Raw genomic sequence first — 26130 nt, forward strand, 5'->3', positions numbered from 1 at the left:
TATTCTGGTTATTTTTACTTAACTCTATATGACTAATTACCTAGGTATCACTAGGCAACCACTGTACTCACTCATTATTCCACTGGTAATAAGAACTTAAATTTGGGGGTGCCTGGGTGGTTCAGTGGGTTAAAGCCTCTGCCTTCGGCTCAGGTCATGATCCCAGGGTCCTGGGATCGAGCCCCGTGTCATCAGGCTCTCTGTTCAGCAGGGAGCCTGCTTCCTCCTTTCTCTCTGCCTGCCTCTCTGCCTATTTGTGATCTCTGTCAAATAAATAAAAAAAAAAAAACTTAAATTTAAAGAAAAATGTTTTTTAGGTTATTAGCTTCTACCAGTTTTTCTACTTATTTTCACTTATTTCTAATTCACTAGTTGCCTTGATAATCTGGCTATCTGTAGTAGTAACTCATTATCCCGAAGAGAAATAAGAAGAAATCGTTGAGTAGAATACATTTTCAAATTGCTGGATTCAACTAATTAAATCTAATTAAATCTAATCTAATCTAAACTAATTAATTACCACAAACTATAGTTTACTTATTCCATAGGTGTCATGAGTTATCAAAGTACTAATGCATTATGCCAACAAGAAATATGATTAGAGTTGAGAAGAATGCTTTTTTGCTTCTTGGCTTAATCTAGTCATTCTAGTAATCTCCAGTTATCCCTAGATATCTAGTTTTTTAGGTGATAGTCCTATAGTCTCAGTTCTAGGCTCTATAGTTCTAAGACAGTGTTCCAGCAAGGAATTAGAACAAAGCATTATAGAGCTGTGTTTTTCAGCTCTCAGGCTTCAAATATTTGTTCTAATTATATCCAGTTACCTCTCGGTAACTGATAAAATAAATACACCAGCTATCTATAGTACTAACTCATTATTATACCGAGGATAAGAACTTCAAGTAGTAAGCCATGAATTTTCAATTTCTCATTTTATTTATTTATTTTAATTTAATGTAGTTTTTTTAATTTTTGTTTTTTAAAGGCTTTATTTCTTTATTTGAGAGAGAGACAGTGAGCAAGAGCGAGCACAACTAGGGTGAAGGGCAGAGGGAGAAACAGACTCCCCACTGAGCAGGGAGCCCGACGCAGGACCCTAGGATCATGACCTAAGTCAAAAGCAGACACTTAATCAACTGAACCATCTATGTGCCCCAATATAATTTTTTTAAAGTACACTCTACCCTCAACATGGTCTTTTTTTTTAAAGATTGTATTTATTTATTTGACACACAGAGAGAGAAAGAGATCACAAGTAGGCAGAAAGGCAGGCGGGGTTGGGGGGGAAGCAGGCTCCCCACTGAGCAGAGAGCCCAATGTGGGGCTCCATCCCAGGACCCTGACATCATGACCTGAGCTGAAGGCAGAGGCTTAACCTACTGAGCCACCCAGGTGCCCCTCAACATGGGTCTTGAACTCACTACCCGAAGATCAAGAATCGCTTGCTCTACCAAGTGAGCCAGCCAGGCACTCCCAATTTCTGGTTTTAAATCTTTCCTTTGGTAATTTCCCATTAACTTTATTTTGTCACCTACCTAGGTACCACTATAGATATTTGATCTAGAGTACACATTCATTTTCTTTTTTAAGAAGTAGGGATTTAGAATTGTGAAGGATGTGTTTTCTTGTTTCTGGGCTTCTCTGTTTTTAGTTATCTCCAGTTTCGTAGTTACCTAGGTACAGTTTACATAGAACTAACTGATTATGCTAACAGGAAAGAGGTGAGTTTTAACAAGAATGTGTTTTCACTCATTGGCTTCATCTACATATCTCTCTAATTATCTCCAATTAACTATTTTCCTGGGTACAAGTAGTGATATGTAGTACTAACTCATTCACACTCTAGATAATAATGTAGTATTGAGAAGAATTATTATCAGATTCTTGGATTCAATCACTTTTCTTCAGTATCCTGGTTTTGACTTATTATTCAGAATATCATCATTTATCCCTAGATTACAAAAGATTAAGGTACCATTAGAAATATAGGGTACTGACGTGTAAAGAGTTTAGAGTTGCGAAGAACTTGATTTTCAGCTTCCTACCTTCAACTAGTTATTCTGATTCTCTCTGGTTGTCTCTAATTAAGTATTTACAAAAGTACAATGGAAATCTGCAGAAGTAATACATTTTTCCTAGAGGAGAATTTGTAGTTGGTAATGTTGTGTTTTGCACACCCACAGATTTAATTATTCTTTTTTTAAAAAACGATTTTTTTAAAGATTTTATTTATCTAGTTGTCAGAGAGAGAGAGAGAGAATGCACAGAGGCAGGCAGAGTGGCAGGCAGAGGCAGAGAGAGAAGCAGGCTCCCCGCCAGGCAAGGAGCCCAATGGGGGACTCGATCCCAGGACCTTAGGATCATGACCTGAGCCAAAGCCAGTGGCTTAACCCACTGAGCCATTCAGCCATTCAATAAATAAATATTTATTTATTGAGAGAGAGAGAATGTGCTCGAGAGCAAGACCAGGAGGGAGGAGCAGAGAGAGAGGGAGAGAGAGAGAATCCTCAAGGAGACTCCCTGTTGATCCGGGAGCCTGATGCAGAGCTCGATCCCAGGACCCTGAGATCATGACCTGAGCTTAAATTGAGTTGGTCGCTTAACCGACTGAGCCACATGGGCACCCCTTAACTAGTTATTGTTATCTCTGGTTTTATATATGGTTTACACTATATAGTTACATATTACTAATTATTACTAGCAATAACTCATTCTTCCTTAAAAAAAAGATTTTAGAGATGAGATGTGTTTTTCAGCATTTGGGCTTCAAGAAGTTTTTCAGTTGTATCTAGTTATCTCTAGTTAAATTTTATCTAACACTCCACGCCTTACTCACTTATTTACAATTTACCTACCTTTCCAATATCTTATTTCAAGAAGAAATAAGTTGCACTTCAGAAAAATCTGCTTTTCAGCATCCCGATTTCAATTACTTTTCCAGTTTTTTTCCAGTTGTCTTTAGATAAAGTTATCCAATTACCACTAATTATATTACTATTGCATTTCAATGAGAAAAGAGAAATTGAGAAATATCTGTTTCTCAACTCCCTGCCTTCACATCCTCATTCAGAGAGTGTATAATTCTCTATATAAACCCAACACGATAATTCTAGTTAATTATAGTACTACTTCCCCATTCTAAAAAGTTATGAAAATTTAGATGTGAGAAGAATGTTTTCTTTCAACATCATCAATATACCAGTGCATCTTGTTATATCTAGATACCTCTGATAAAAGGGATACCTATGTATGATTAATCTCCTATTGGACTAATGTACTAATTCAATAACACAGAAGAATTTAGATGTGAGGATAATTTGTTTTCCAATTCTCAGTCTCCTGTCATAATCGCCTTATATCTCTGCTTAACTTGTTACCTAGATAGCATTAACTATCTCTTGTATTAATATTCATCATTCAAACGAGATAAGAAGCTAGTGTTGAGAAGAGTGATTTTACAATTTCCTGGATTTGCCAAGTTTTTTTAGTCACCTCTGGTTAACTCTAGGAAAGTAGGTGCTGAAGCATTACTAGTTATCTCCAATACTAATATTTTATTCCAACAGAAAATACGAATTTGGGTTCAGAAGATGATGTTTTTCTGGCTTGATGACTTCAATTTATATTATACAAATGAGCCAAAAATAGCTTCAGTCTATTGACCCCTAGGTTGTCTTATTTCTTTACTGCCGGCAGAGACCCATTACCTCAAAAGCCTGCTGGAGCCAAACTTAAATTTTTACGCATCCAATTGCTTTAAACCTATCTGAAATAACCATGACCATATATATGTTTAAAATAAGCTCTAGGGGCACCTGGGTGGCTCAGTGGGTTAAAGCCTCTGCCTTCCGCTCAGGTCATGATCCCAGGGTCCTGGGATTGAGCCCCGCATCAGGCTCTCTGCTCAGCGGGGAGCCTGCTTCTCCCTCTCTCTCTGCCTGCCTCTCTGCCTCCTTGTGATCTCTGTCTGTCAAATAAATAAATAAAATCTTTAAAAGAAAAATAAGCTCTATACCCAACGTGGGGCTCAAACTCATTACCCTAATGTCAAGAGTCGCTCGCTCTACTCACTGAACCAGCCAGCCCACCCCCTCCCCTCCACGCGACAACCACGTTTTTAGCCATTTAGAGCCTGGCTGCTTTACATACCCCATGACATTGGGCCCAACACAGAGATAGAGAAAGCCCTGGGCCATAAAGACCACAAGTCACTGCTGTCCTTGGGTGGTTTTTGACCCAGACTCTCTCCAAGGTGCTGCTAAATAACATTAAGTCCCTCTCCACTGACTCCCTTCTCCTGCAGGAGTTAACTTGCCTTCCCCTGACAGCCCCCTTCCAAATGGTGGCAACCAGAAGCCTTAGCCTCCAGACATAAACCTTGGCCACACACAAGACTGTCAAAACAGAACAAAACATACGATAGTTGTCTTTCTCTGCTTGACTTATTTCGCTAAGCATGATACGCTCTAGTTCCATCCATGTTGTCGCAAATGGCAAGATTTCATTTCTTTTGCTGGGGGGAGGGGGTTTGGGAGAAGGGGGTGGGATTATGGACATTGGGGAGGGTATGTGCTTTGGTGAGTGCTGTGAAGTGTGTAAACCTGGTGATTCACAGACCTGTACCCCTGGGGTTAAAAATATATGTTTATAAAAAATAAAAAATTAAAAATAATTAAAAATAAAATGAGAAAAACAAAACAAAAAAGAATACAAACAAAAATAATAAAAACCCACAATGCAAATTTCAAAAAAAAAAACCAGAACAAAACAATACAAAACAAAACAAAACGCCACACACAAGACTGTCAAAACAGAACAAAACAAAACAAAACGCCTCACCGCAATAAATCCTGTGTATCCTATTGCCATCTTGTGGTCATAGAGCTTTCTTTCATCAGCCCAGAAATCTCTTGAACATTTATAACTCATTTTTTTCTGGTTTACCTATATCTCACTGGATGCTACATAATCAACTCATTTTTTTCTAAGTTTTTTTTTTCTTTTTCTTTTTTAGTAATCTCTACACTCAACATGGGGCTCGAACTCACGACCCTGAGATCAAGTGGCCCATGCTCCTCTGACTGAGACAGCCAGGTGCCCCCAGTTAACTCATTTTTAGAAAAAGGAATAAGAATTTAGATATGAGGGGCACCTGGCTGGCTCAGTCGGTGGAGCAACTATCTTACTGATCCCAGAGTCGTGAGTTCAAGCCCCATGTTGGGTGTGGGGCCTACTTAAAGAAAAAAAAAATTTAGACATGAAATGATTGTGGTTATTTTTTTAAAGACTTTACTTATTTATTTGACAGAGCACACAAGCAGGGGGAGTGAGAGGGAGAAGGAGAAGGAGGCTCCCCGCAGAGCAGGAGGGATCATGACCCAAGCTGAAGTCAGATGCTTAACTGACTGAGCCACCCAGGTGCCGCATTGTGGTTTTTAGACATGAAATGATTGTGGTTTGGACCAATTATTCTAGTTATCACTAGTTATCTATTCTTCTTTCAACATGAAATATAAAGTTAGAAAAACAAGAAATATAAGGTTAGAGTAAGAAGGAAATATTTTCCAATTCAAGGCTTAAACTCTTTATACTAATATTCTTTAGGTAATCAGTTACCTAAGTACCATTATGCATCTGCATTATTAATTCATTAATCCCCCACAAGAAAAAAAAGGAATTTAAAGTCTAGGGGAGGGCTGCCTGGGTGACTCTGTCAGTTGAATGTCTGCCTTTGGCTTGGGTCATGATCCCTGGGCCCTGGGATCGAGTCCCGCATCTGGCTCCCTGCTTGGTGGGAGCCTGCCTCTCCCTCTCCCTGCTCATGCTCTCTCTCTCTCTCTCTGTCAAATAAATAAATAAAACATTTTAAAAATAAAAACTATGAAGTCCAGAAGATCCTACATAAAAACTCCTAAGTTCAACTACTTATTCTAGATATCTCTCCCTATCTCTAAGTAACTAGACAGATAGTGTCAATATCCATAGTACAGAATCATTATTCCAGCAAGAATTAAGACTAATAGGGGCACCTGGGTGGCTCAGTCAGTTAAGCATCTGCCTGGGGCTTCCTGCTCAGCAGGGAGTCTGTTTCTCCCTCTCCTGCTGCTCCCCCTGCCTGTGCTCTCTCTCTCTCTCTCTCTCTCTCTCTCTCTCAAGTAAACAAATAAAATCTTTTTTAAAAGAATAAAGACTAGTATTATTTTATTGGTATAAAATACAGATAATACAGATAAAGCTAATTTACCATCTTAACCATTTTTTAAAAGATTTTATTTATTATTTGTTTGACAGACAGAGATCACAAGTAGACAGAGAGGCAGGCAGAGAGAGAGGAAGGGAAGCAGGCTCCCTGCTGAGCAGAGAGCCTGATGTGGGGCTCGATCCCAGGACCCCAGGATCATGACCTGAGCTGAAAGCAGAGGCTTTAGCCCACTCAGCCACCCAGGCGCCCCCCATCTTAACCATTTTTATGCGTGCAGTTCAGAGATATTAAGTCTGTTCACATTGTTGTCCAACTATCACCAGCATCCATCTCCAGAACTTTTTCATTTTCTCAGACTGAAACTCCACAGCCATTAAACAATAGCTCCCCAGTAGCACTTCTCCAAGCCCCTGGGAACTACCATTCTATTTTCTTTCTTCCTTTCTTCCTCTCTTTCTTTCTTTTTAAGTAAATGACTTTTTTTGAAAGATTTTATTTATTTATTTGTTTGTTTGTTTGTTTGACAGAGAGATACAGCAAGAGAAGGAACACAAGCAGGGGTAGTGGGGGAGGGAGAAGCAGGCTATCCACTGAGCAGGTAGCCTGATTCGGGGCCTGATCGCAGAACCCTGAGATCATGACCTGAGCTGAAGGCAGCCGCTTAATGACTGAGCAACCCAGGCACACCCCTCCTTTTTAAAAAAGATTTTATTTATTTACTTGAGGGAATGAGAGAGAGAGCAAGCACAAGCCAGGGTGGGGGCACAGAGGGAGAAGCAGACTCCCCACTGAGGAGGGAGCCTGCTTCGACAGGGCTGGATCCTGGGACTCCAGGGTCATGACCTGAGCTGAAGGCAACTCCTAACCCACTGAGCCACCCAGGTGCCCCTATCTTCTGTTTCTATAAATTGAACTACTCCAGGTATGGCAAATGAATGGAATCATACAATATTTGTTTTTTTGTGTCTGGCTTATTTCACTTAGCTGGATGCCTTCAAGTTTCATCCATGTTGTAGTGTGTGTCAGAATTTCATTCCTCTTTAAGGTGGGATAATATTTTATTGTATGTATATACCACATTTTATTTCCCCATTCACCCATCAACGGACATTTGAGTTGTTTCCGTCTTTTAGCTATTGTGAATAATGCTGCTCTGAACGTGTGTGTATATACATATCTGGTTAAGTCCATGCTCTCAGTTTTTTGGGGTGTATATCCAGAAGTGGAATTGCTGGCTTATAAGATAATTCCAAGTTTTTGAGGAACCGTCATACCATTTTCCACAGTGACGACACCATTTACATCCCCACCAGTAATGCATGGGATTCCAATTTCTCCACATCCTTACTAACTCTTCTTATTTTCTGTTTTGTTGATAACAGCCATCCTGCTGGGTGTGAAATGGTATCTCATTGTGTGTGTGTGTGTGTGTTTAAGATTTTATTTATCTCAGAGAGAGAGGGCGCATGTGTGTGCAAACAGAGGGAGGGAGAGGGACAAGAAGACTCCACGCTGAGCGGGAGCGTGGAGACGGCTTGACCCACGACCCTGCGATTACAACCTGAGCTGAAATCAAGAGTCAGATGCTCAACCGACTGAACCACCCAGGCGCCCCTCATTGTGGTTCTGCTTAAGACTAATATGTAAGAAAAATACTTTTTTAGCCTTCTGGCTTCAAATATTTATTTTGCTTTTATATGATTAATTCTATTTAAATCTTTTCACGTAACTACCATCATCTACATTACTCATGGAATATCCAAAAAATGAGAATTGAGGGGCACCTGGGTGGCTCAGCCTGTTAGGTGCCTGCCTTCAGATCAGGTCATGATTGAGCCCCACATGGGGCTCCCTGCTCAGCGGGGAGCCTGCTTCTCCTTCTGCCTGCTGCTCCCCCAGCTTGTGCTCTCTCTTTCTCTCATTCTGTCATAAATAAATAAGTAAATTCTTCTTAAAAAATAAGAATTGAGAAGAGTGTTTTCCAGTGTCCTAGATTCAAAGTGTTATAAGATACCTGGTAAACTTGTTACCTGGTACTACTAGTTATCTATATTACTAATGCATGAGTTCAATGACAATTAAGAATTTTTGGTGGAGAAGATAGTGGTTTCCACATTCTGGCTACCATTATTTATCTGCAGTTGTCTGTAGTTAGCTAGTTATGTGGTGACCAGTGGTTAACCATAGTACTAAATCTTTCTTTATTCCCACAAGAGATAAGAATTAGTGTGGTGAAGAATGGTTTTTCATCTTCTAGATTTATATAAATTCCTGGTTTCTCTAGCTATTAATAGTAAACAAATTACCTAGGCAGCAGTAGTTATCTATAGTCTAACTTATTATTGCAACAGAAATTAATACTTAGTGTGAAACAATGGGTTTTCAGTTTCATGACTTCAAAGTATTCTTCTAGGAATATCTAGCTATCCTTAATTAAATAAATAAATAGGTGTCACATTAAATAAATAAGTAAATAAATGTCACTATTTGTGGATAATACTAACTGATTTTTTTAAAGTAAACTCTACCCCCAACATGGGGCTTAAAGTCACAATCCCAAGATTAAGAGTCGCACACTTCACAGATTCAGCCCCAATAGTAACTCAGCATTATCACAAGAAATAAAATTTACATTTGAGAATCATGTTTTCCTCAACACCCTTGTCTCAAGTATTTATTCCAGTTATTGCAAGTAACTTTCATTTTATTACCTAGGTAAATAACCGTATCATTCCCTGATTTTTCCACAAGTAATTTGAATTTTTTTAAATTTTGTTTTGTTTCTTTACATAATCTCTACACCCAACATGGGGCTTCTAGGTTCTGGATGTCTACAAGTTTTTCTTCCTTATCTCTGCTTATTTCTAGATATCTCGTGCCCTAGGAACACTTATAACTTATAACACTTAATAACTGCGGTATTACGTGTTCATTTCAACAAGAAATAAGAAGGTAGAGGTGAGAAGAATACAGTTTTCAGCTTCGTGGATTCAACTATTTATTCTACCTACTACAGTCATCTTTAGTTCACTCATTCCTTAGGAATCCTGAATTATCTATGATATTAACTCATTATGCCATCAAGAAACATGATTTCAGAGTTCAGAAGAATGAGTTTTGACTTCCTGGCTTATGCTGGTCAATATTCTAAGTTTTCTCTAGATATCTAGGGTTTTTTTGTTTTGTTTTGTTTTAGGTATCAGCCCTTATCTAGAGTTTCAAAGAAAATTCAAACAAGGAATAAAAACCCAGTATTGTAAGACCGGTTTTCAGCTTACAGGTCTCAAATACTTGTTCTAATTACCTCATGTTTATTCTAGTGAACTAATGAAATGGGTATCACTGGAGATCTATGCTCTATGCTACTAACTTCTTTTTTTAAGAAGAGATTAGAAGTTGGAGTGGTGAAGAATGATTTTTTTTTTTAATTAAGTAAGCTCTGTGTCCAACAGGGGGCTTGAGCTCACTACTCTGAGATCAGGAGTTGCATGCTTGGGGCACGTGGGTGGCTCCGTCAGTTAAGCATTTGACTTCGGCTCAGGTCATGATCTTGGGGTCCTGGAATGGAGTCCTCTGCTGGGCTCTCCACTCAGTGAGGAGTCTGCTTGTCCCTCTTCCACTCCCTCCGCCCCTCCCCCTGCTTATGCTCTGTCTCTCTCTCTTTATTTAAAAAAATATTTTATTTATTTGCAAGAGAGGGAATGCATAAGCAGGGGGAAGAGCAGAAACAGACCTGTTGCTGAGCAGGAAGCCCGATGAGGGACTCCATGCAGGACTCCATTCGGAATTCAATCCTGCAACCCTAGGATCATGACCTGAGCCAAAGGCAGAGGCTTAACCAACTGTGCCCCCCAGGCACCAAATAAATAAAATCTTAGAAAAAGAGTTGCATGCTCTTGCTCAGCCAGGTGCCCCCAAAGAATGATTTTTAAACGTCGTAGCTTCAAATATTTATTTTCTTGGTTATTTCATGTTAACTCTACTTACTATGGACCTCGGTACCACTTAATGTCTATAGTACAAATTCATTGTTTGAACAAATGTAAGAATTTAGAGTAGTGAAAGATGGGCTTTTCAGCTTCTGGTCTTCTCTGGGTTTTTTGTTTGTTTGTTTGTTTTTGTTTTTGTTTTCTCCAATTGTTTCTAGTTCAGTAGTTACTCAGATACTACTAGTTATACAGAACTAATTTATTATGCTAACAAGATATAAAAACTTAGTTCTGGAGCGGCTGGGTGGTGCAGCAGGTTAAGCATCTGGCTCTTGATTTCAGCTCAGGTCATGATCTCAGGGTTGAGACCAAGTCCTGCGTCCTGTCACATCCTGTCAGTCTCCACGCTTGGGAGGGGATGGGAAGAGTTTGCTTGAGATTCTCTCCCTCTACCTCTGCCCCTCCACCCCCACTCACGTGTGCTCTCCCGCTCAAATAAATAAATTAATCTTTAGAAGAAAAAGGGGATGCCTGGGTGGCTCAGTTGGTTAAGTAACTGACTTGGGCTCAGGTCATGATCCCGGGGTCCTGAGATTAAGTCCTGCATGGGGCTCCTTGCTCAGCAGGGAGCCTGCTTCTCCCCCTGCCTGCCACTCCCCCTGCTTCTGCACGCTCTCTCTCTCTCTCTCTCTCTGACAAGTAAATAAATCTTTCTTTTTAAAGTTAGGGTTTTTAAAAAAATTTTTAAAAGATTTTATTTATTTGACAGAGACACAGCGAGAGAGGGAATACAAGCAGGGGGAGAGGGAGAGGGAGAAGCAGGCTTCCCATGGAGCAGGGAGCCCCACATGGCGCTCAATCCCAGGATCCTGGGATCATGACCTGAACCAAAGGCAGACGCTTAACCGACTGAGCCACCCAGGCGCCCTTTAAAGTTAGTTCTGAGAAGAATGTGTTGTCCATTCTCTGCCTACAGATCTCTAGTTATCTCCAGCTAGTTGGTTTCCCGGGTATCAATAACAGACAAGAATGTAGTGTTGAGAAGGGTTATCTGGCTTCCTGAATTCAACCACTTTTCTTCAGTATCCTGGTTTCAGCTCATTATTCTGGATACCACCATTTATGCCTTGATTACTAATGACTGAGGTACCTCTAGATACCCATGGTACTAATTCATTAGTTAATCAAGGAAAGAGAATTTTGAGTTGAAAAATGATCCCATCCCTGATTATCTCTTATTAACTACCAAAGTACAGTAGCATACAGCATAATAGCGAATGTCACGGAGCTTATCCTCTGTGTGAGGGATGGTATTCAGAGTTAGGTTCCAATCCCAGCTGGGACATTTCCTGAGTGAGCAACTGTAAGCAGGTTATTTAATATCTCTGTGCCCAATAATATCACCTGTAAAGTGAAGATAAGAGCAGCTCTAAGTCCATAGGGTTAAGAGAATTAAACACAGATAAATCTTTTAGACTATTCCTGGAACACAGTCAGAACCAGCTAAGTGTGAGCTATTGTTATGAACTCCAATAATCCTCACAACAACCCTGCAAGGTAGGTACTATTATTACTCAACTTTACAGATGAGGAAACTGAAGCATAGGAAGAAAAAGACCCACCAGGTTAGCTAGCTAGCAAAAGCAAAGCAAAGCTGGTATACAAATGCTAGCAGTCTGACTCCAAGAGTCTGCCCTCGTAAATCTGGTACAGCAAACCCACAATTCCTGCCTGTCTTTACTTAGATGAGGCTCAGTTAAGCACGGGAGGTTTTCAGGAATCCATCAACTTAACCGAAAGGTTTAAGTAAATACTACCTTGGCCGATGCTTAGACAGGCAACGCCCACCTACGGGGCACAAAAATGAAGTTTAGAAAGCACTAGAGGAAACTGGAAATCTCAAATGTGAGACCACACCACCCAAATAAATTATAATGAACGTTCTAGCCAGGCTAACGCACACCGCGATCCTAACCACGGTATCTCCCTCACGTTGTAACTGATCCCAAGTCAAAACTGATCACAGGCTATCTAGCCAAGAGAGGGGGAGGCCAGCAGAATCAAGCAAGAGCCAGCCTGAGGAGGCTGGATTAGTTAGGGGGAGGCTGTGTGAATGAAATTGCTTGACAGATTTTTCAAAGTGAATTCAACCACTTGCTATCACCAAATAACTGGTTTTTCTACTCGCCCTCCAGGAACAAAAGGCATTGAGAATGTATCAGTATTTGTCATGCACAGTAGGTGATAATTATTAGTAATGATAATAATAAGATGAGGTGAATAGGGCATGCCCATACTTTTAGGGGCCTACGAAAATGGCTTATTTTATTAAATGGGTCTGATGCCAAAGGACTTGAAGGTAAAAGTAGGATAAATCATGTGCATTGTCAAACATGGGGCCCATTATTAGAAGCTATACTAACATGTTCCCACCTGCAAAACATTTCTTTTGGGGAGAGGAATCTAAATTAAGTTTATTCATAGGAGAGCTTGATGGTGTTTAATTCCAGAGACAGAGGTCTGATTGCTGGGGCTTGATGAAAACTAAAGAGAAATCATAGGGACACAATTAAAAGGATGACTTTTTATCATTTTCAAAATTCTATGAATTCTTTGCCCATCCTTGAGAAATGGGTAAAACTGAAAACCATCAAAATAATTGGACTTCTTAAAAATTGGATTTTATGAATGAAAGGTGTTTATGAGAAGTCGATGACTCTGGATCTTATCATCCAACAGGGCAGCACTGATTAGTTAATATGTTCCTTGAGGGATTGCTGATCTTTCACCAGGGTTTAAGTTAGCTTTCCTTCACAGCAAGGAAAGTTATTGGGCACTGGGTATATACATCTATATTTTTTCTAACCCTAGCCAGAGGGAAGTAGCAGGGAGCGCACGGGCTGTCATTTAGCGGTATTCACCACTATGCAAAACGTTTCTTTAAGGGAGAAGCAGAGCGCTCGATCTGAACTGGCCCTTTTATATTTGATATTTATCAGTGGAAAGCAAAAACCCTGAAAGATAGTTCTAGACAAAGGGAAATGGACAAAGACGAAGACAACGAGGAGGAACAGGACGAGCAGGAGGAAAATAAAAAAGTGGGAAGTAACCCAAGTCCCCAGCACCCGCCCAGCCCAGAAACACGCGCGCTTTTGCAGAGAACCTGCGGCGGGAGGCGCGGTAGCTGAGCTCAGCATGCAGAGGTCCTAAGCCCCACAGTCGCGTGCAGCGTACAGCATAAGCATTTTTGGATGCACGAAACAGTGGGCAGGGTCCTACACTTGTACTCTCGATGTGAGTTCCTTACTACGAATCTGAAGTATTTGTTCCTTTCCCAAGAGAGGGGTTTGGGTTTCTTAGAGCATGCATCCGAGCACCCACAGTGCTCTGCAAACCCAGCCTCAAGCTCCCACTCCCAAACACCCCCGGGGGAGCTTGGTGGGATTTGTTTTCAGAGCGTTATGGCAAAAACCCAGAGCAAGCAAGCAGCCCCCGAGCTAATCGTTTCGTCCGAATCACTAGCCCGGCTCGTGGACTCTGGGGGCGAACGGAACCCAACCAGAGAGTCACATCCATTAGTTACTGACTTGTTGGAGGAGAGAGGCGTGCTCTGAGCCCACATGGCGAGGGGGATACAGTCACTTCGGTGCCGGGGCTGCCAGGGCCCCCCGCGCCTTCTCCATCCCTATCTTTGGGTATCTCGCCCTGGAGGGTCTTGGGGCGACGCCCTGTACCGACCCGCGTGCGGCGAGGGGAGGCGGTGAGAAGTTCTCCTAACCGGTCTTCCAGGGCTCGGGGGAGGGGTGGGAAGTTTCATTCCCCACCACGTCCCCGCCCCGTCCCCGCCCCCAGCTGGCTGGTACTGTCCACCAAAGCCCCTTCCCCAAAGCGGTGCCAGGCGGGAGCGGGGGGAGTCGACTAAGTGGCGAGTTAGAAGCCCCGCATGCGCCCCCTAGCGGCAGCCCTCTTCCGGCAAACGCTCCGCCTACTTCGTGGCCACGCCCCGGCCTCGTGCTCGCCCCGACAAGTCCCGCCCACCACACGCTGGGCCGTCGGAAGTAACGAGGTCGCCGGCGTCCGAGTAGGAGCGAGCAGACGTTGGAGCGGAGCTGGAAGCGCGGTAACCCGGACCCCGCACAGGAACAGCACCCCACCCGGAAGTCACCGGGGGACGAAGCGCAGAGTCTGTGGAGGCGCTCTGGACATGGATCCTCCGCCCGAAGGCAGCCAAGAAGGCACCGCTTACCACAGCCTAGTCGATGAGCTTCAAGGAGAACCGTCGGGTGAGTGCCCGAACCGGGACGCGCGGTTTGGCAAAGCCTCGGAAACGGCCTTTCCGCGGGGGAGGCGAGGGGACGCGACGCCGCAGAGGCGCGGCCGACTTCGCTGCTCTCAGGTCGCCGTCCCACGCACCCTGGGCTCTAGCGCCCTGCCCTCTCTTTTCTTTTCCAGATATGATCCCTACCGTGGTCTCCGTCATGGGAGGAGACTTGGCGAAGGAGCTCTGGGCCGAATCTGAGCAGGAAGCAGAGGCCGAAGAAAGCCACGGCGGCGCGGGAGCTGCCGGCCCCATAGACGACGAGAACCAGAAGGGTGGCGGCGGTGATGGGAAGGAGCCCCCGCAGCAGCAGCAGCAGGATGAGGCACTGGGGGCCTCTGAAGGGCCGCAGCCCCAGGGCAAGCAGCAACGCGCCCAACTTAGCACCTTTACAGGGTTGCAGCTGAAGGAGCTGGAGAGCATTTTCCAACGCAGTCAGTACCCCGACGTGTTTGAGCGGTGAGTGGCTTGCTCGGGAGGCACCCGATCTCTGCCAGCCGGCTGCGACGCCTAGGTCTCTTTCTCTCCCCTCCCGAGCCAGAGCTACCCGGGGGGTGGGGTCTCGAGCTCCGTCCAAGGTCGAGGAAATGCCGGGTGGGGACATCAAGGTAAATATTTTCATGCAGTATATAAACGAATCGTCAGGAAACTCGGGCCGGGGTCCTGTTTTTGTAAATAACATTCTGTTGGATCAGGATTGCAATCAGGATTAAGAGTGCCATGAGGATGGAGAGTCAGACACTGTTGTGCGACAGGGGTGGATCTTGCCTATATTTAACGTTTGGATAATTTGGTCATCCTGGAATTTTTTGTGCATTAGTCTTGACTGTTAAATACTACATTAAAATTATTAATCTTGAATTTTGAATTTTGACTACATTAAAATTATTAATCTTAAATTTTGTACATAGAGGAAGATTATCCCTAAAGCAAGCTTGGCCTTGGGTATTAAAGAAATGTGTGCCAGGGAATTGGGGGAAAATATAAATTTAAAAACAAGCATGAATGTATATCTCATTTCATCCACAACTCCAGATACTAAATATTTGCAACTTTCTTCCCTCAGAAAGGAGCTTGCCGTACCCATGGATGTGATGGACGTCGGTGAACCTGAAAAAAACGATTCAGCTGAGAAGCCATTCTAAAACCTGCTTCAGGAGTTAACACACTTTAGTTCTAGACATTCTCAAGTTGTTGTTTTAGTTGCCTTTTCCAAGTTTGGGAAATAAGTTCTGAATTTGAGGGCTTTGGTGAGTGGAAAATGGGATAAGTAAACCCCACTTTATGGAAATTGCCCATTACCAGAAGGATTTTGATTTCTTAAAGCAATAAAATAAAAAAAAGAAACTGCTTGTCCTGTTTTCTGTACAAAACTTCCTGTGCAAAATTAGATATAAACAAAGCTCAACTCCTTCTAAGGTGTGTGGTTTAGGGAACATTTGTGGGTGGAGTCATGTTGGGGTTGGGTCAAATCTGGAAAGTATGCACATTAACACATGGAAGATCTAGGTTAGGAGAGGATTAGACTATATTATTTACTTTAAATTTTTTTAAAATTTTATTCATTTGATGGGGCATCTGGGTGGCTCAGTGGGTTGAGCCTCTGCCTTGGGGTCATGATCTCAGGGTCCTGGGATCGAGCCCCGCATCAGGCTCTCTGCTCAGCAGGAAGTCTGCTTCCCCTTCACTCTCTGCCTGCCTCTCTGCCTACTTGTGATCTCTCTCTCTCTGTGTCAAATGAATAAATAAAATCTTTTTTAAAAAGATTTTTTCCATTTGAGAGAGAGAGCGGGGGAGGGCCAGAGGGAAAGGGAGAAGCAGACTTACCACTGAGTGCCAGATCCTGGGGGCATGGGGTTTGATCCCAGGATGCTGAGATCATGACCAGAGCTGAAGTCCGATGTTTAATCCACTGAGCCACCCATGTGCCCCTGCATTGTTATTTCAAATATTTAAAACCAGGTGTAAGTTCTTAGCTAAATCCACAAAAAACGTGGATTTATAAATATTCAGGGCTTTGGGTGAGGGAAGTATTCACACACAGACAACATATTATATGCGTAACGTCTGTTCATTTACACGAAGACTGATGCAGGGCGATAGCTTTATTTCCTATTTTTTTAAAAGACTTTTTTTTTAAACTTTTTTTAAAAGATTTTATTTATTTAGTTGACAGAGAGAGAGATCACAAGTAGGCAGAGAGGCAAGCAGAGGGAGAGGAAGGGAAGCAGGCTCCCCGCTGAGCAGAGAGCCTGACAACACCCTGAGACCATGACTGAGATGAAGGCAGAGGCTTAAACCCCTGAGTCACCCAGGCGCCCCTAAAAGACTTCATTTTTAAATAGATTTTATTTATTCATTTTGAGAGAGAGCACGAGAGGGGTAAAGGACAGAGGGAGAAGCAGACACCCCGCTGAGCAGGGAGCCCGCCGTGGGGCTCATCTAGGGATGAGGATGAGGATCATGGGAGCCATGATCCCAGGATCATGACTGGAGCCAAAGGCAGACGCCCAACCGACCAAACCAGCCAGGCGCCTGTAAAGACTTTATGTATTTGAGCGAGCACCCGAACCAAAGGAGGAGCAGAGGGGGAGAGTGAGAGAGAATCTCAAGCGGACTCCTGGCTGAGTTTGTAGCCCAATGCGGGGCTCCATCTCACAACCCTGAGTTCACGACCTGAGTGGAAACCAAGATTCAACCAACCAATAGACTCTTAACTGACTGAGTCACACAGGTGCCCCACAGGGAGAAAGCTTTTAAAGTCTGAGTGCCTAGTTCTCCTGTTGTTGTTTTAGTCTGGGTAAAGCACTGTAGACAGTGGTAGCCCTACCTTTTAATTTTCTGAAATACTTTAATGTGTCAGCCTGAAAACATTGCTTAAAATACTCACTTTATAGTGGAGGGTTGGAGGAAACTGGACATTTGTCTAAAAATGGAAGCAAATGAGAACAATTTTCTTTTGGTGCTAAAACGGGAAATAAGAACAATTTTGAAAAAAGTTTCAACTGAGCTAAGCAGGGTGAAAATGTTAGAAAAGAATTGCGTACAAACATAGCCTTGCAGATACGGCACACATCAAACTGGGAGTGAATATTCTCATGGAATTTCTAACCCCTAAGGATATATTTTTTTGACAGTACTATTTTGAAGAGGTGGGTTTTATGAAATTTGGTTTTGGTAGAGAGGCTTTCAATTTAGGCCAGAGTCTTGCATGTGTCAATATAAAATACTTTTTCAGGGGTGCCTGGGTGGCTCAGTGGGTTAAGCCTCTGCCTTTGGCTTGGGTCATGGTCTCAGGGTCCTGGGACTGAGCCCCACATCAGGCTCTCTGCTCAGCGGGAAGCCTGTTTTCCCCTCTCTCTCTGCCTGCCTCTCTGTCTACTTGTGATTTCTGTCAAATAAATAAATAAAATCTTTAAAATACTTTTTCATTTGTTCAGGCAGTGATGTCTGATTTGTACGTCAAAAGATTACCAGTTGAGACCAGAGAAAATCGTAAGTTATATTAAGAGAGTACAGATGAGGGGCACCTGGGTGGCTCAGTGGGTTAAGCCTCTGCCTTCAGCTCAGGTCATGATCTCAGGGTCCCAGGATCGAGCCCCGCATGGGACTCTCTGCTCAGCAGTGAGCCTGCTACTACCACCCCCTGGCCTGCCTCTCTGCCTACTTGTGATCTCTCTGTGTCAAATAAATAAAGTCTTTTTAAAAAGAGAGAGTACGGATGAAAACCAAAATGCAGGATGAGTTAGCTTTGTTCCACGGTATGTGTAAGAGTGCAGTCATGGAATTGGGATTCAGATCTGGCAGTATTGAGGTTTAGTGAATTTAGACCCAGTTTATCTAAATTTTCCTTAACTCTACAGGCTAAAATATCAAGGCAGTATTCAGGGCATCAGCAACTCTTATGTTCTAGTAAGAAGCCACAATGCCCAGACCTTCCTTGTCAGATCATCTTTTTAACTCTCAAAAGAGGTTTCAGAGGATGAATAACCCCTTAGATACCTTGGAGGGAAACCTGTTTAAAAATCCAATCTGCTCCTATTGAATATTTACTTTCGACTCCAGAAGTTTTCACCAGCTTCCCCCACAACCAGGGTAACATTGTCCCTAGAGAGTCGGGGGCAGGGGCAGCGGGTCCCTGGTGAACTGCTGTCAAGATACCGACATTTCTTTGTCTTGTTACCAGGCTTAGCAGCAGCACGTACCAGGTGTCATTCATCAGCTGGACCTACATCCAAGAGCTGGAAAAACCATTAAAGAATATTAAAGGTGGGAAGAGAGAGATAAAGCAGGAAGTCTAGCCGAAAGCTTAGCACATAGTAGATGCTCACTAAGGGTAAACCAAAGGGAAGGGGCTGTAGTGGTAACTTTCCTAAGATATTTTACTGATAAAAAGAAATTAGCTTCCCTCCGGAGTTTAATATCTCAATGGCATAAAGAGTTGTATATTGTGGGTTTGTCTTTTTGTTGTTGTTTTTCTTTTTTTCTTTTTTTGAAGATTTAATTTATTTATTTGACAGAGAGAGAGAGCGCGCGCGCACAAGCAGGGGGAGCAGCAGGCAGAGGGAGAGGGAAAAGCAGGTTCCCTACTGAGCAAGGAGCCCAACTCGATCCCAGTACCCTGGATCATGACCCAAGCCAAAGGCAGATGCTTAACCAACTGAGCCACCCAGGTGCCCCTGTTTTGTTTTGTTTTAAAGATTTTATTTGAGAGAGAGAGAGAGAGAGAGAGCACGCACGGTGGCAGAGGGAGAGGGAGAAGCAGGCTCCCCGATGAGCAAGGAGTTGGATGCAGGAATTAATCCTAGGACCCTGGGATCATGACCTGAGCCAAAGGCAGACGCTAAACAACTGAGCCACCAGGGTGCCCCATGGGGTTTTAAAGTTTATTTTTATTATTTTTTAGTAATCTCTATACCCATTGTGGGGCTCAAATTCATGATCCCCAATCCCAAGATCAAGAGTCACATGCTCCTCTGACTGAGTCAGCCGGGCACCCCAGGGTTTTTAAATTATGAAAGTAATTTCTCAATATACTAAACCAGTCTTTTTTCCCCCTCTGATTGAAGGTTTGGTTTAAGAATAGAAGGGTCAAGTGGAGATGTCAGAGGGCATTAATATACAGAAATATGGCCCCCCATCACATTGGGCCACCTTGTGGGCATGATCTTGGATGGACTCTGTAATGCCTCCTTGTTCTGGAGCCCACCTGGAAATGGGTTTTTCTGGAGCCACTGTCGCCTGGGCAGCCTATGCTGTCCTTTTCTCCTCTGTCCTGGTCTCCCTTTGGCCTGGAATGGGCCCCCATCAGCAGCAGCATGTTGTAGTCCCTCTTTACTAAGGTACGGTCTCCGTGACAGTTTTTCCAAAGTATTTTTCTGCCAGATTCTAATTGTGCATAGCCCAGCGTTGAGAGTACCTCAAATGCCTGTTAAATGAGTGAATAAAGGAACAAAGTCAGTGCATTGTTGTTTTCTTTAAAGATTTATTTATTTATTTGAGAAAGAGCGAGAGAGCGTGCGTATGCAAGCTGGAAGAGCAGAGGGAGAGGGAGAGACAGAATCCTGGGCAGGCTCCACACTGGGCATGGAGCCCAACACGGGCTCGGTCTCCTGACCCCAAGAATCTGCGCTAAAACCAAGAATCAGATGCTTAACCAGCTGAGCCACCCAGCACCCCCAACCCATTTTTGAGTAGGGCACATTTTTGTATGTTTCAGTAAAGAGGTAGATTCTCAGCATGTTTGTGTCTGTGCATCAAATGGCTTTAATAGCATACAGATTATTTTTTAAGATTTTATTTATTTATTTGAGAGAGACAGAGAAAGAGAGCATGTGGTTGCTGAGAGAGAGAAGCAGGTTCCTGCTGCGGGGCTCAATCCCAGGACTCTGGAATCATGACCTGAGCTGAAGACAGATGCTTAACGACTGAGCCACCCAGGCGCCCCTGGATGGGAGTTTCTTTTTTTTTTTATTTTTTTTTATTTTTATCTTTATTTATTTATTTATTTATTTAGAGCTCCTGCACATGTGCAGGAGTAGGGGGAGGGAGGGGCAGATGGAGAGGGAGCCCGATGTAGGGCTGGATCCCAGGACCCTGAGATCGTGACCTGAGCTGAAACGGAGATGGGGACGCTCAGCCGGCTGAGTCACCCAAGTCCCCCATGCCTGCTTTTTAAAAAGCATTCTTCTCAATACAAACTTGGCCTTGAGCCGGCTGGAGCAGGGCAAGGCTTCTTTAAGGGAGTTTTTAGTTAAAAGTGGCTGCTTGTGCTCTCTCACTACCTCTCTCCCTGTGTCAAGTAAATCAAATCTTTTTTCAAAAAAAGGGGGGAATCATGACCACCAAGGTCCTGCTATGAAGTGGTTGCCAAGTGAAGGGACCTTCACTACCTCAAGATTTCCTCTCAGTGGGGTTAATGAAAGACCGATTTCACAGAGACCATACGTTCCCAATGGAAAGAGAGGCTCTGGTTCATTCTGGGAAAGCATGAGCTTTGTGCTGTGTTGTCCACTCCTTTTGCTCTTCCCTTCACATGTGTGGGTGTCAGATGTCAGCAAAGCAGTTGCTTGTCATGTGTGCCATCTGCAGAGAGGAGGTTAATGCTACCCCCAGGCCCCAGACTGAGAGGAACGTTCTGGAATGCACCTGTGCATGCCCACTGTCATCCTCACCAGAAGATTCTGAGAAAGAAACAATTTTAGTCAAACACGTGGCCTTGCCACGCTGAGACTGAAGGCCCAACAGTCTTCAGCTCATATCCTGCACTTCACACTCGGGTCTAGTCTGAGACGCTACCAACATTTCTTGTTTTATGCTCAGACGGCCTCGAAGAGGAATGAGTACCTTTCCCACTCTCTGGGATGTTAGTTTTGGCTGATAAGTTATAAACACGATCTCAGGAGGAGTGCAGTCATTTCAGCATTTTACAGTAGTATAAAAATTCTGGATCTTTCTTTCTAAAGTAGTTTCACGTCCAACAATTAAAGTCTCCCTCGAGATAAGTGTGAAAAGTAAGTTTTTCAATGAAGAGAAGAGTTACTGCAGTTGTATACAAAGTTGGGGAACAGGGTTTATTCTGAGTTGTCTTAAGAACAGAAATACATCTGCCAGAGGTTTTTTTTTTTTTTTAAGATTGATTTATTTATTTGAGAGAGGAAAAAGAGAGATAGTGGGAGGTGGGGCAGAGGGAGAGAGAGCTTCTCCAGCAGACTCTGTGCTGAGTGGGGAGCGTGACACAGGGCTTGATCCTACGACCCTGAGATCATGACCTGAGCTGAAATCAAGAACCAGATGCTTAACAATCTAAGTCACCCAGGTGTCCCCATTTTCCAGAGATCTTTTTAAATTAAATTAAATTTAAATTTAAATTAATATAATTTTAATTTAATTTAATTTAATTTAAAATATTTTTTAAATATTTAAAAAATTAAATTTAATTAAATTTATTTGTCCGGGAGAGAGAGAGAGAGAGCACATGCGCCCTTGCCAGAGTTCTCTGATCATGGGGTGCTGTGCTTATCACTGGGTTCACTCTGAGCACCCCATGCATGGACTGAACTAGCATGCAGTCATTTGGTGCTGATGTGACATTTCTAGGGAGGGTTGGGATCCCAGATGTGGAATAATGGAGCTAAAACAGAGTCCTTCATGGCCTTTCCTAGTAGGTAAGGCGAAATGACTTGCTATAGCCCAGGATGAAGACTGGGGTTCTCAAAACCTTGAGTGGACACCTCAGGAGTCAGTTGCTATGGTAACACACCCCTGGTCCTAGGAATGCCATGTGCTATTACTTTTGTTTGGGGATTCATCTGAGACTTTCCTTACACTCGCTCCTCCCATTAAGCCAAAGCAATAAGGTGTTCCAGTGAGAGCTAATCCTTACCTTAGCCAGATCATCTTTCTTTTTTTTTTTTTAAGATTTTATTTATTTATTTGACAGAGAGAGAGAGAGAGAGACATCACAAGTAGGCAGAAAGGCAGGCAGAGAGAGGGGGAAGCAGGCTCACCGCCGAGCAGAGAGCCCGATGCGGGGCTCAATCCCAGGACCCTGAGACCATGACCTGAGCCGAAGGCAGAGGCTTAACCCACTGAGCCACCCAGGCGCCCCCCAGATCATCTTTCTTAGCAAGCATATTCTCCTCTACCTTTGTGGACCTCTCTCATGGGATTTCTTAATTTGGCAACTGAGACAAATATTCATTGGCCTGGCAGTAAAAGGCTGGCACCCACAGAGAACCGGTCCTATCATATCATGTGGCTCTTCCAAGCCACGTACCTTTCTTTTCTGTACCCACTTTATTTTTTAAAAGATCTTATTTATTTATTTGAAAGACAGAGTGAGTTCAAGCAGCTGGAGCCGGTATGAGCTGGGACACATTAAACTGTAATTGGCAAATTTGAGAAGCTCAGTATGGACAACCTTGAGGAGTTAATACTCTGGCAGGGGAAGGGTTCGGAGGAGCTATCACTGTAAAAATTGGAGAAATATCCACTCTTGCTTATAGCTGAGAGAGAGGGAAAATATTTTAAAGATTTTATTTATTTGTTTGACAGAGAGAGACACAGCAAGAGACCGAACACAAGCGGGGGTCGGGGGGGCGGGGGGTGGGAGAGGGAGAAGCAGGTTTCCTGCTGAGCAAGGAGCCTGATGCAGGGCTTGATCCCAGGATTCTGGGATCAAAACCTGAGCTGAAAGCAGACACTTAACGACTAAGACACCCAGGAGCCCCAAGAGGGAAAATATTTTAAGGATATTACTTATTTATTTATTTTGAGAGAGAGAGATAACACAGGTGGGGGGGTGGCAGAGAAAGGCAGAGGCAGAGGGAGAAGCAGACTCCTATCTGAGCAGGGAACGTGATGCAGGGCTCAATCCCAGGGCCTTGGGATCATAACCTGAGCCAAAGGCAGATGCTTAACCGACTGAGCCACCCAGGTGCCCAGGGGGAAAGATGTTTTATTTTTATTTATTTATTTTTTTAAAAGATTTTATTTATTTATTTGACAGACAGAGATCACAAGTAGGCAGAGAGGCAGGCAGAGAAAGAGAGAGAGAGGGAGGCAGGCTCCCCGCTGAGCAGAGAGCCCGACGTGGGGCTCGATCCCAGGACCCTGAGACCACGACCCGAGCTGAAGGCAGCGGCTCAACCCACTGAGCCACCCAGGCGCCCCGGAAAGATGTTTTAAAACATGTCTAAAGCGCTCTCTTTTTCTCAACCAAGGCCTGCCCTGAAAGGGAACTAACCGGAGCTTCAGAGACGTGGGTTTTCCCAAAGCCTAGTTGGGGTGGGGGGACAGGTAATACCCAGCTCTGGTCCCCTCTAGCCTTCCTGTTTCAGCTAAAGGAAAACATGGGAAGCTGGGAAGCACTGTAATGGCCCCAGCCTAGGGACACAGGCTGCCTAAAAGACAGAGATCTAATCGTAGGACTATACACCTAACCTACCACCAAAAAATCAATAGTGCTCCATTACAATAACAGTGGGATACAGCTAAAGGAATGGTAAGCCTCTTACCCCGTCTAAGGACAAGTGTTTAGGAAAACTCAAACAAGACAGTGGAGACAAAACCAACACCACCAAAGGACATTTTAGCCTCTGAAACCTACAGCCAACAGTGAACACAGCCTCATTCCCAGCCAGATAAACAGAAAACCTCCTCCTGAAAACTATACAATTCTTTTATCCAATACATCATGTGTGGCTTTCAACAAAAAAGTGTAAGGTATACTAAAAACCGAAAAAAAAAATATTCTGAAGAGACAAAGCATTCTCAAGCAGACTCAAATATGGCAGAAATCTTGGAATTATGTGATCTGGGATTAAAATAACTATGGTTAATACGCTAAAGGCTTTCCTGAAAAAAGTGGACAACATGTTAGAACAGATGAATAATATAAGCCAGGAGATAAAAACACTAAGAAAGAATCAAAAGGAAATACTAAAAATCAAAAACACTGTGACAGAACTGAAAAAGGCCTTTTTTAAAAAAAGGTTATTTATTTATTTATTTGAGAGAGAGAAAAGAGTGAGCGAGAGAGAACATGAGTTGGGGGAGAAGGGCTGATTGAGAGGGAGAAGGGAGAAGCAGGCTCCCCGCTGAGCAGGAAGCCAGATGCAGGGCTCTATCCCAGGACCTCGGGATCATGACCTGAGCTGAAGGAAGACACTTAACCAACTAAGCCACCCAAGCGCCCCTGAAAATTGCCTTTTTAAAAAAAATTTAAGTTATGTAATCTCTACACCTATCATTCTTTTGCACATTGCTGTCTAGTTTTCCATACTCCATTTATTAAAGAGACCATTTTCCCTATTGTATATTCTTGTCTCCTTTGGCATAGATTTTTTTTTTTTAAGAGAGAAAGAGGAGGGGGAGAGGGAGAGACGATCCTAAGCAGGCTCCACACTCCAGTACAGAGCCTGACTTGGGGCTCAATCTCACAATTGTAAGATCATGACCTGAGCCCAAATCAAGAGTTGGAGACATAATTGACTGAGCCCCCCAGGCGCCCCTCCTTTGGCATAGATTAATTGACCATATAAGCATGGGTTTACTTCTGGGCTCTCTGTTCTGTTCCAGATACCTCCAGCTTTGTTTTTCTTTCTCAAGATTGCTTTGGCTACTGGGAGTCTTCTGTGGTTCCATACAAATTGCAGTATTGTTTTAGCTTTGTGAAAAATGCTGTTGCTATTTTTTTTTCTTTTGAGAGAGAGAAAGAGCATAAGCAGGGGAGAGGGGCAGAGGGAGAAGGAGAAAGAGGGAATATTAAGCAGCCTCCCTGCCCAGTGCAGAGCCCAACTTAGGGCTTGATCTTACAACCCTAGGATCATGACCTGAGCCAAAACCAAGAGTCAGATGCTCAACTGACTGAGCTCCCCAGGCACCCCGCTATTGGTATTTTGATAGGGATTGCACTGAACCACTATGCTGTACACTTAGAACTAATACAACATTTTGTGTCAACTATACTCAAAAAAAAATTTTAACCTTAAAAAAAAAATAAAAGAGTAATACTGGCAGAGAATTTTTCCAAATTAATGGCAGATGCCAAGCAACACATCAAGGAAGTTCAAAGAACATCGAGCAGTATAAATAACAAAAAAACCTATACTTGGCCTTATCATATTCAAAGTGGAGGAAGTCAAAGACAAGGAGAAAAATTTTGAAAGAAGCCAAATTGGGGAAAAAAACAAAACTTGTTCCTATACAGGAACAGGTAAGAATCATATCAGACTTCTCTTCAGGAAATATGCAAGCAAGAAGAGTGAAGTGAAATATTTAAAGCATCGGAGGGAAAATATCACTAACCTAGAATTCTGTATCCATCAAAATTATCCCTCAAAAGTGTAGAGAAATAAAGACTTTCTTGGACAAATAAAACTTTTAAATGTGTCACCAATATACCTGCTTTGCAAGAAGTGCTTAGAGACAAGGAAAATAATATAAGTCAGAAACTCAGTTTGCATAAAGAAAGGAAAAGTATTAGAGAAATAATAAGTGAAGGTAAGATGAGATATTTTATTCATAATACTCTTTTTTCTAAATATTTGCTTATCTATTTTTAGAGAGAAGGAGGGGCAGAGAGAGAGGGAGAAGCAGACTCCCTGCTGAGCAGAGACCCTGGGATCATGACCTGAGCCAATACCAAGAGTCAAATGCTTAACCTACTGAGCCACCCA

At 43.1% G+C, this 26130-nt stretch overlaps 1 protein-coding gene across 1 annotated transcript; it reads left to right on the top strand.

Annotated features, from left to right (window-relative positions):
- The first annotated feature begins 14074 nt into the window (after window positions 1–14074).
- LOC132007016 (rhox homeobox family member 2B-like) lies at window positions 14075–15718 on the top strand. Its single transcript, XM_059385187.1, has 3 exons — window positions 14075–14414; window positions 14584–14908; window positions 15516–15718. The coding sequence occupies exons 1-3, from the start codon at window positions 14075–14077 to the stop codon at window positions 15592–15594; spliced, it is 744 nt and encodes a 247-aa protein (XP_059241170.1). The 3' UTR covers window positions 15595–15718.
- The last annotated feature ends 10412 nt before the right edge of the window (window positions 15719–26130 follow it).

Source organism: Mustela nigripes, chromosome X, assembly GCF_022355385.1.
Source record: "Mustela nigripes isolate SB6536 chromosome X, MUSNIG.SB6536, whole genome shotgun sequence".
NCBI lineage: Eukaryota > Metazoa > Chordata > Mammalia > Carnivora > Mustelidae > Mustela > Mustela nigripes.

Excerpts from the sequence above, each read along its gene's own strand:
- LOC132007016 (XM_059385187.1), top strand. The coding sequence starts at position 14,075 with ATGCGCCCCCTAGCGGCAGCCCTCTTCCGGCAAACGCTCCGCCTACTT. Across the intron at positions 14,415-14,583 it reads GCTTCAAGGAGAACCGTCGG|ATATGATCCCTACCGTGGTC; the intron begins GTGAGTGCCCGA and ends TTTCTTTTCCAG. Across the intron at positions 14,909-15,515 it reads TACCCCGACGTGTTTGAGCG|AAAGGAGCTTGCCGTACCCA; the intron begins GTGAGTGGCTTG and ends TTCTTCCCTCAG.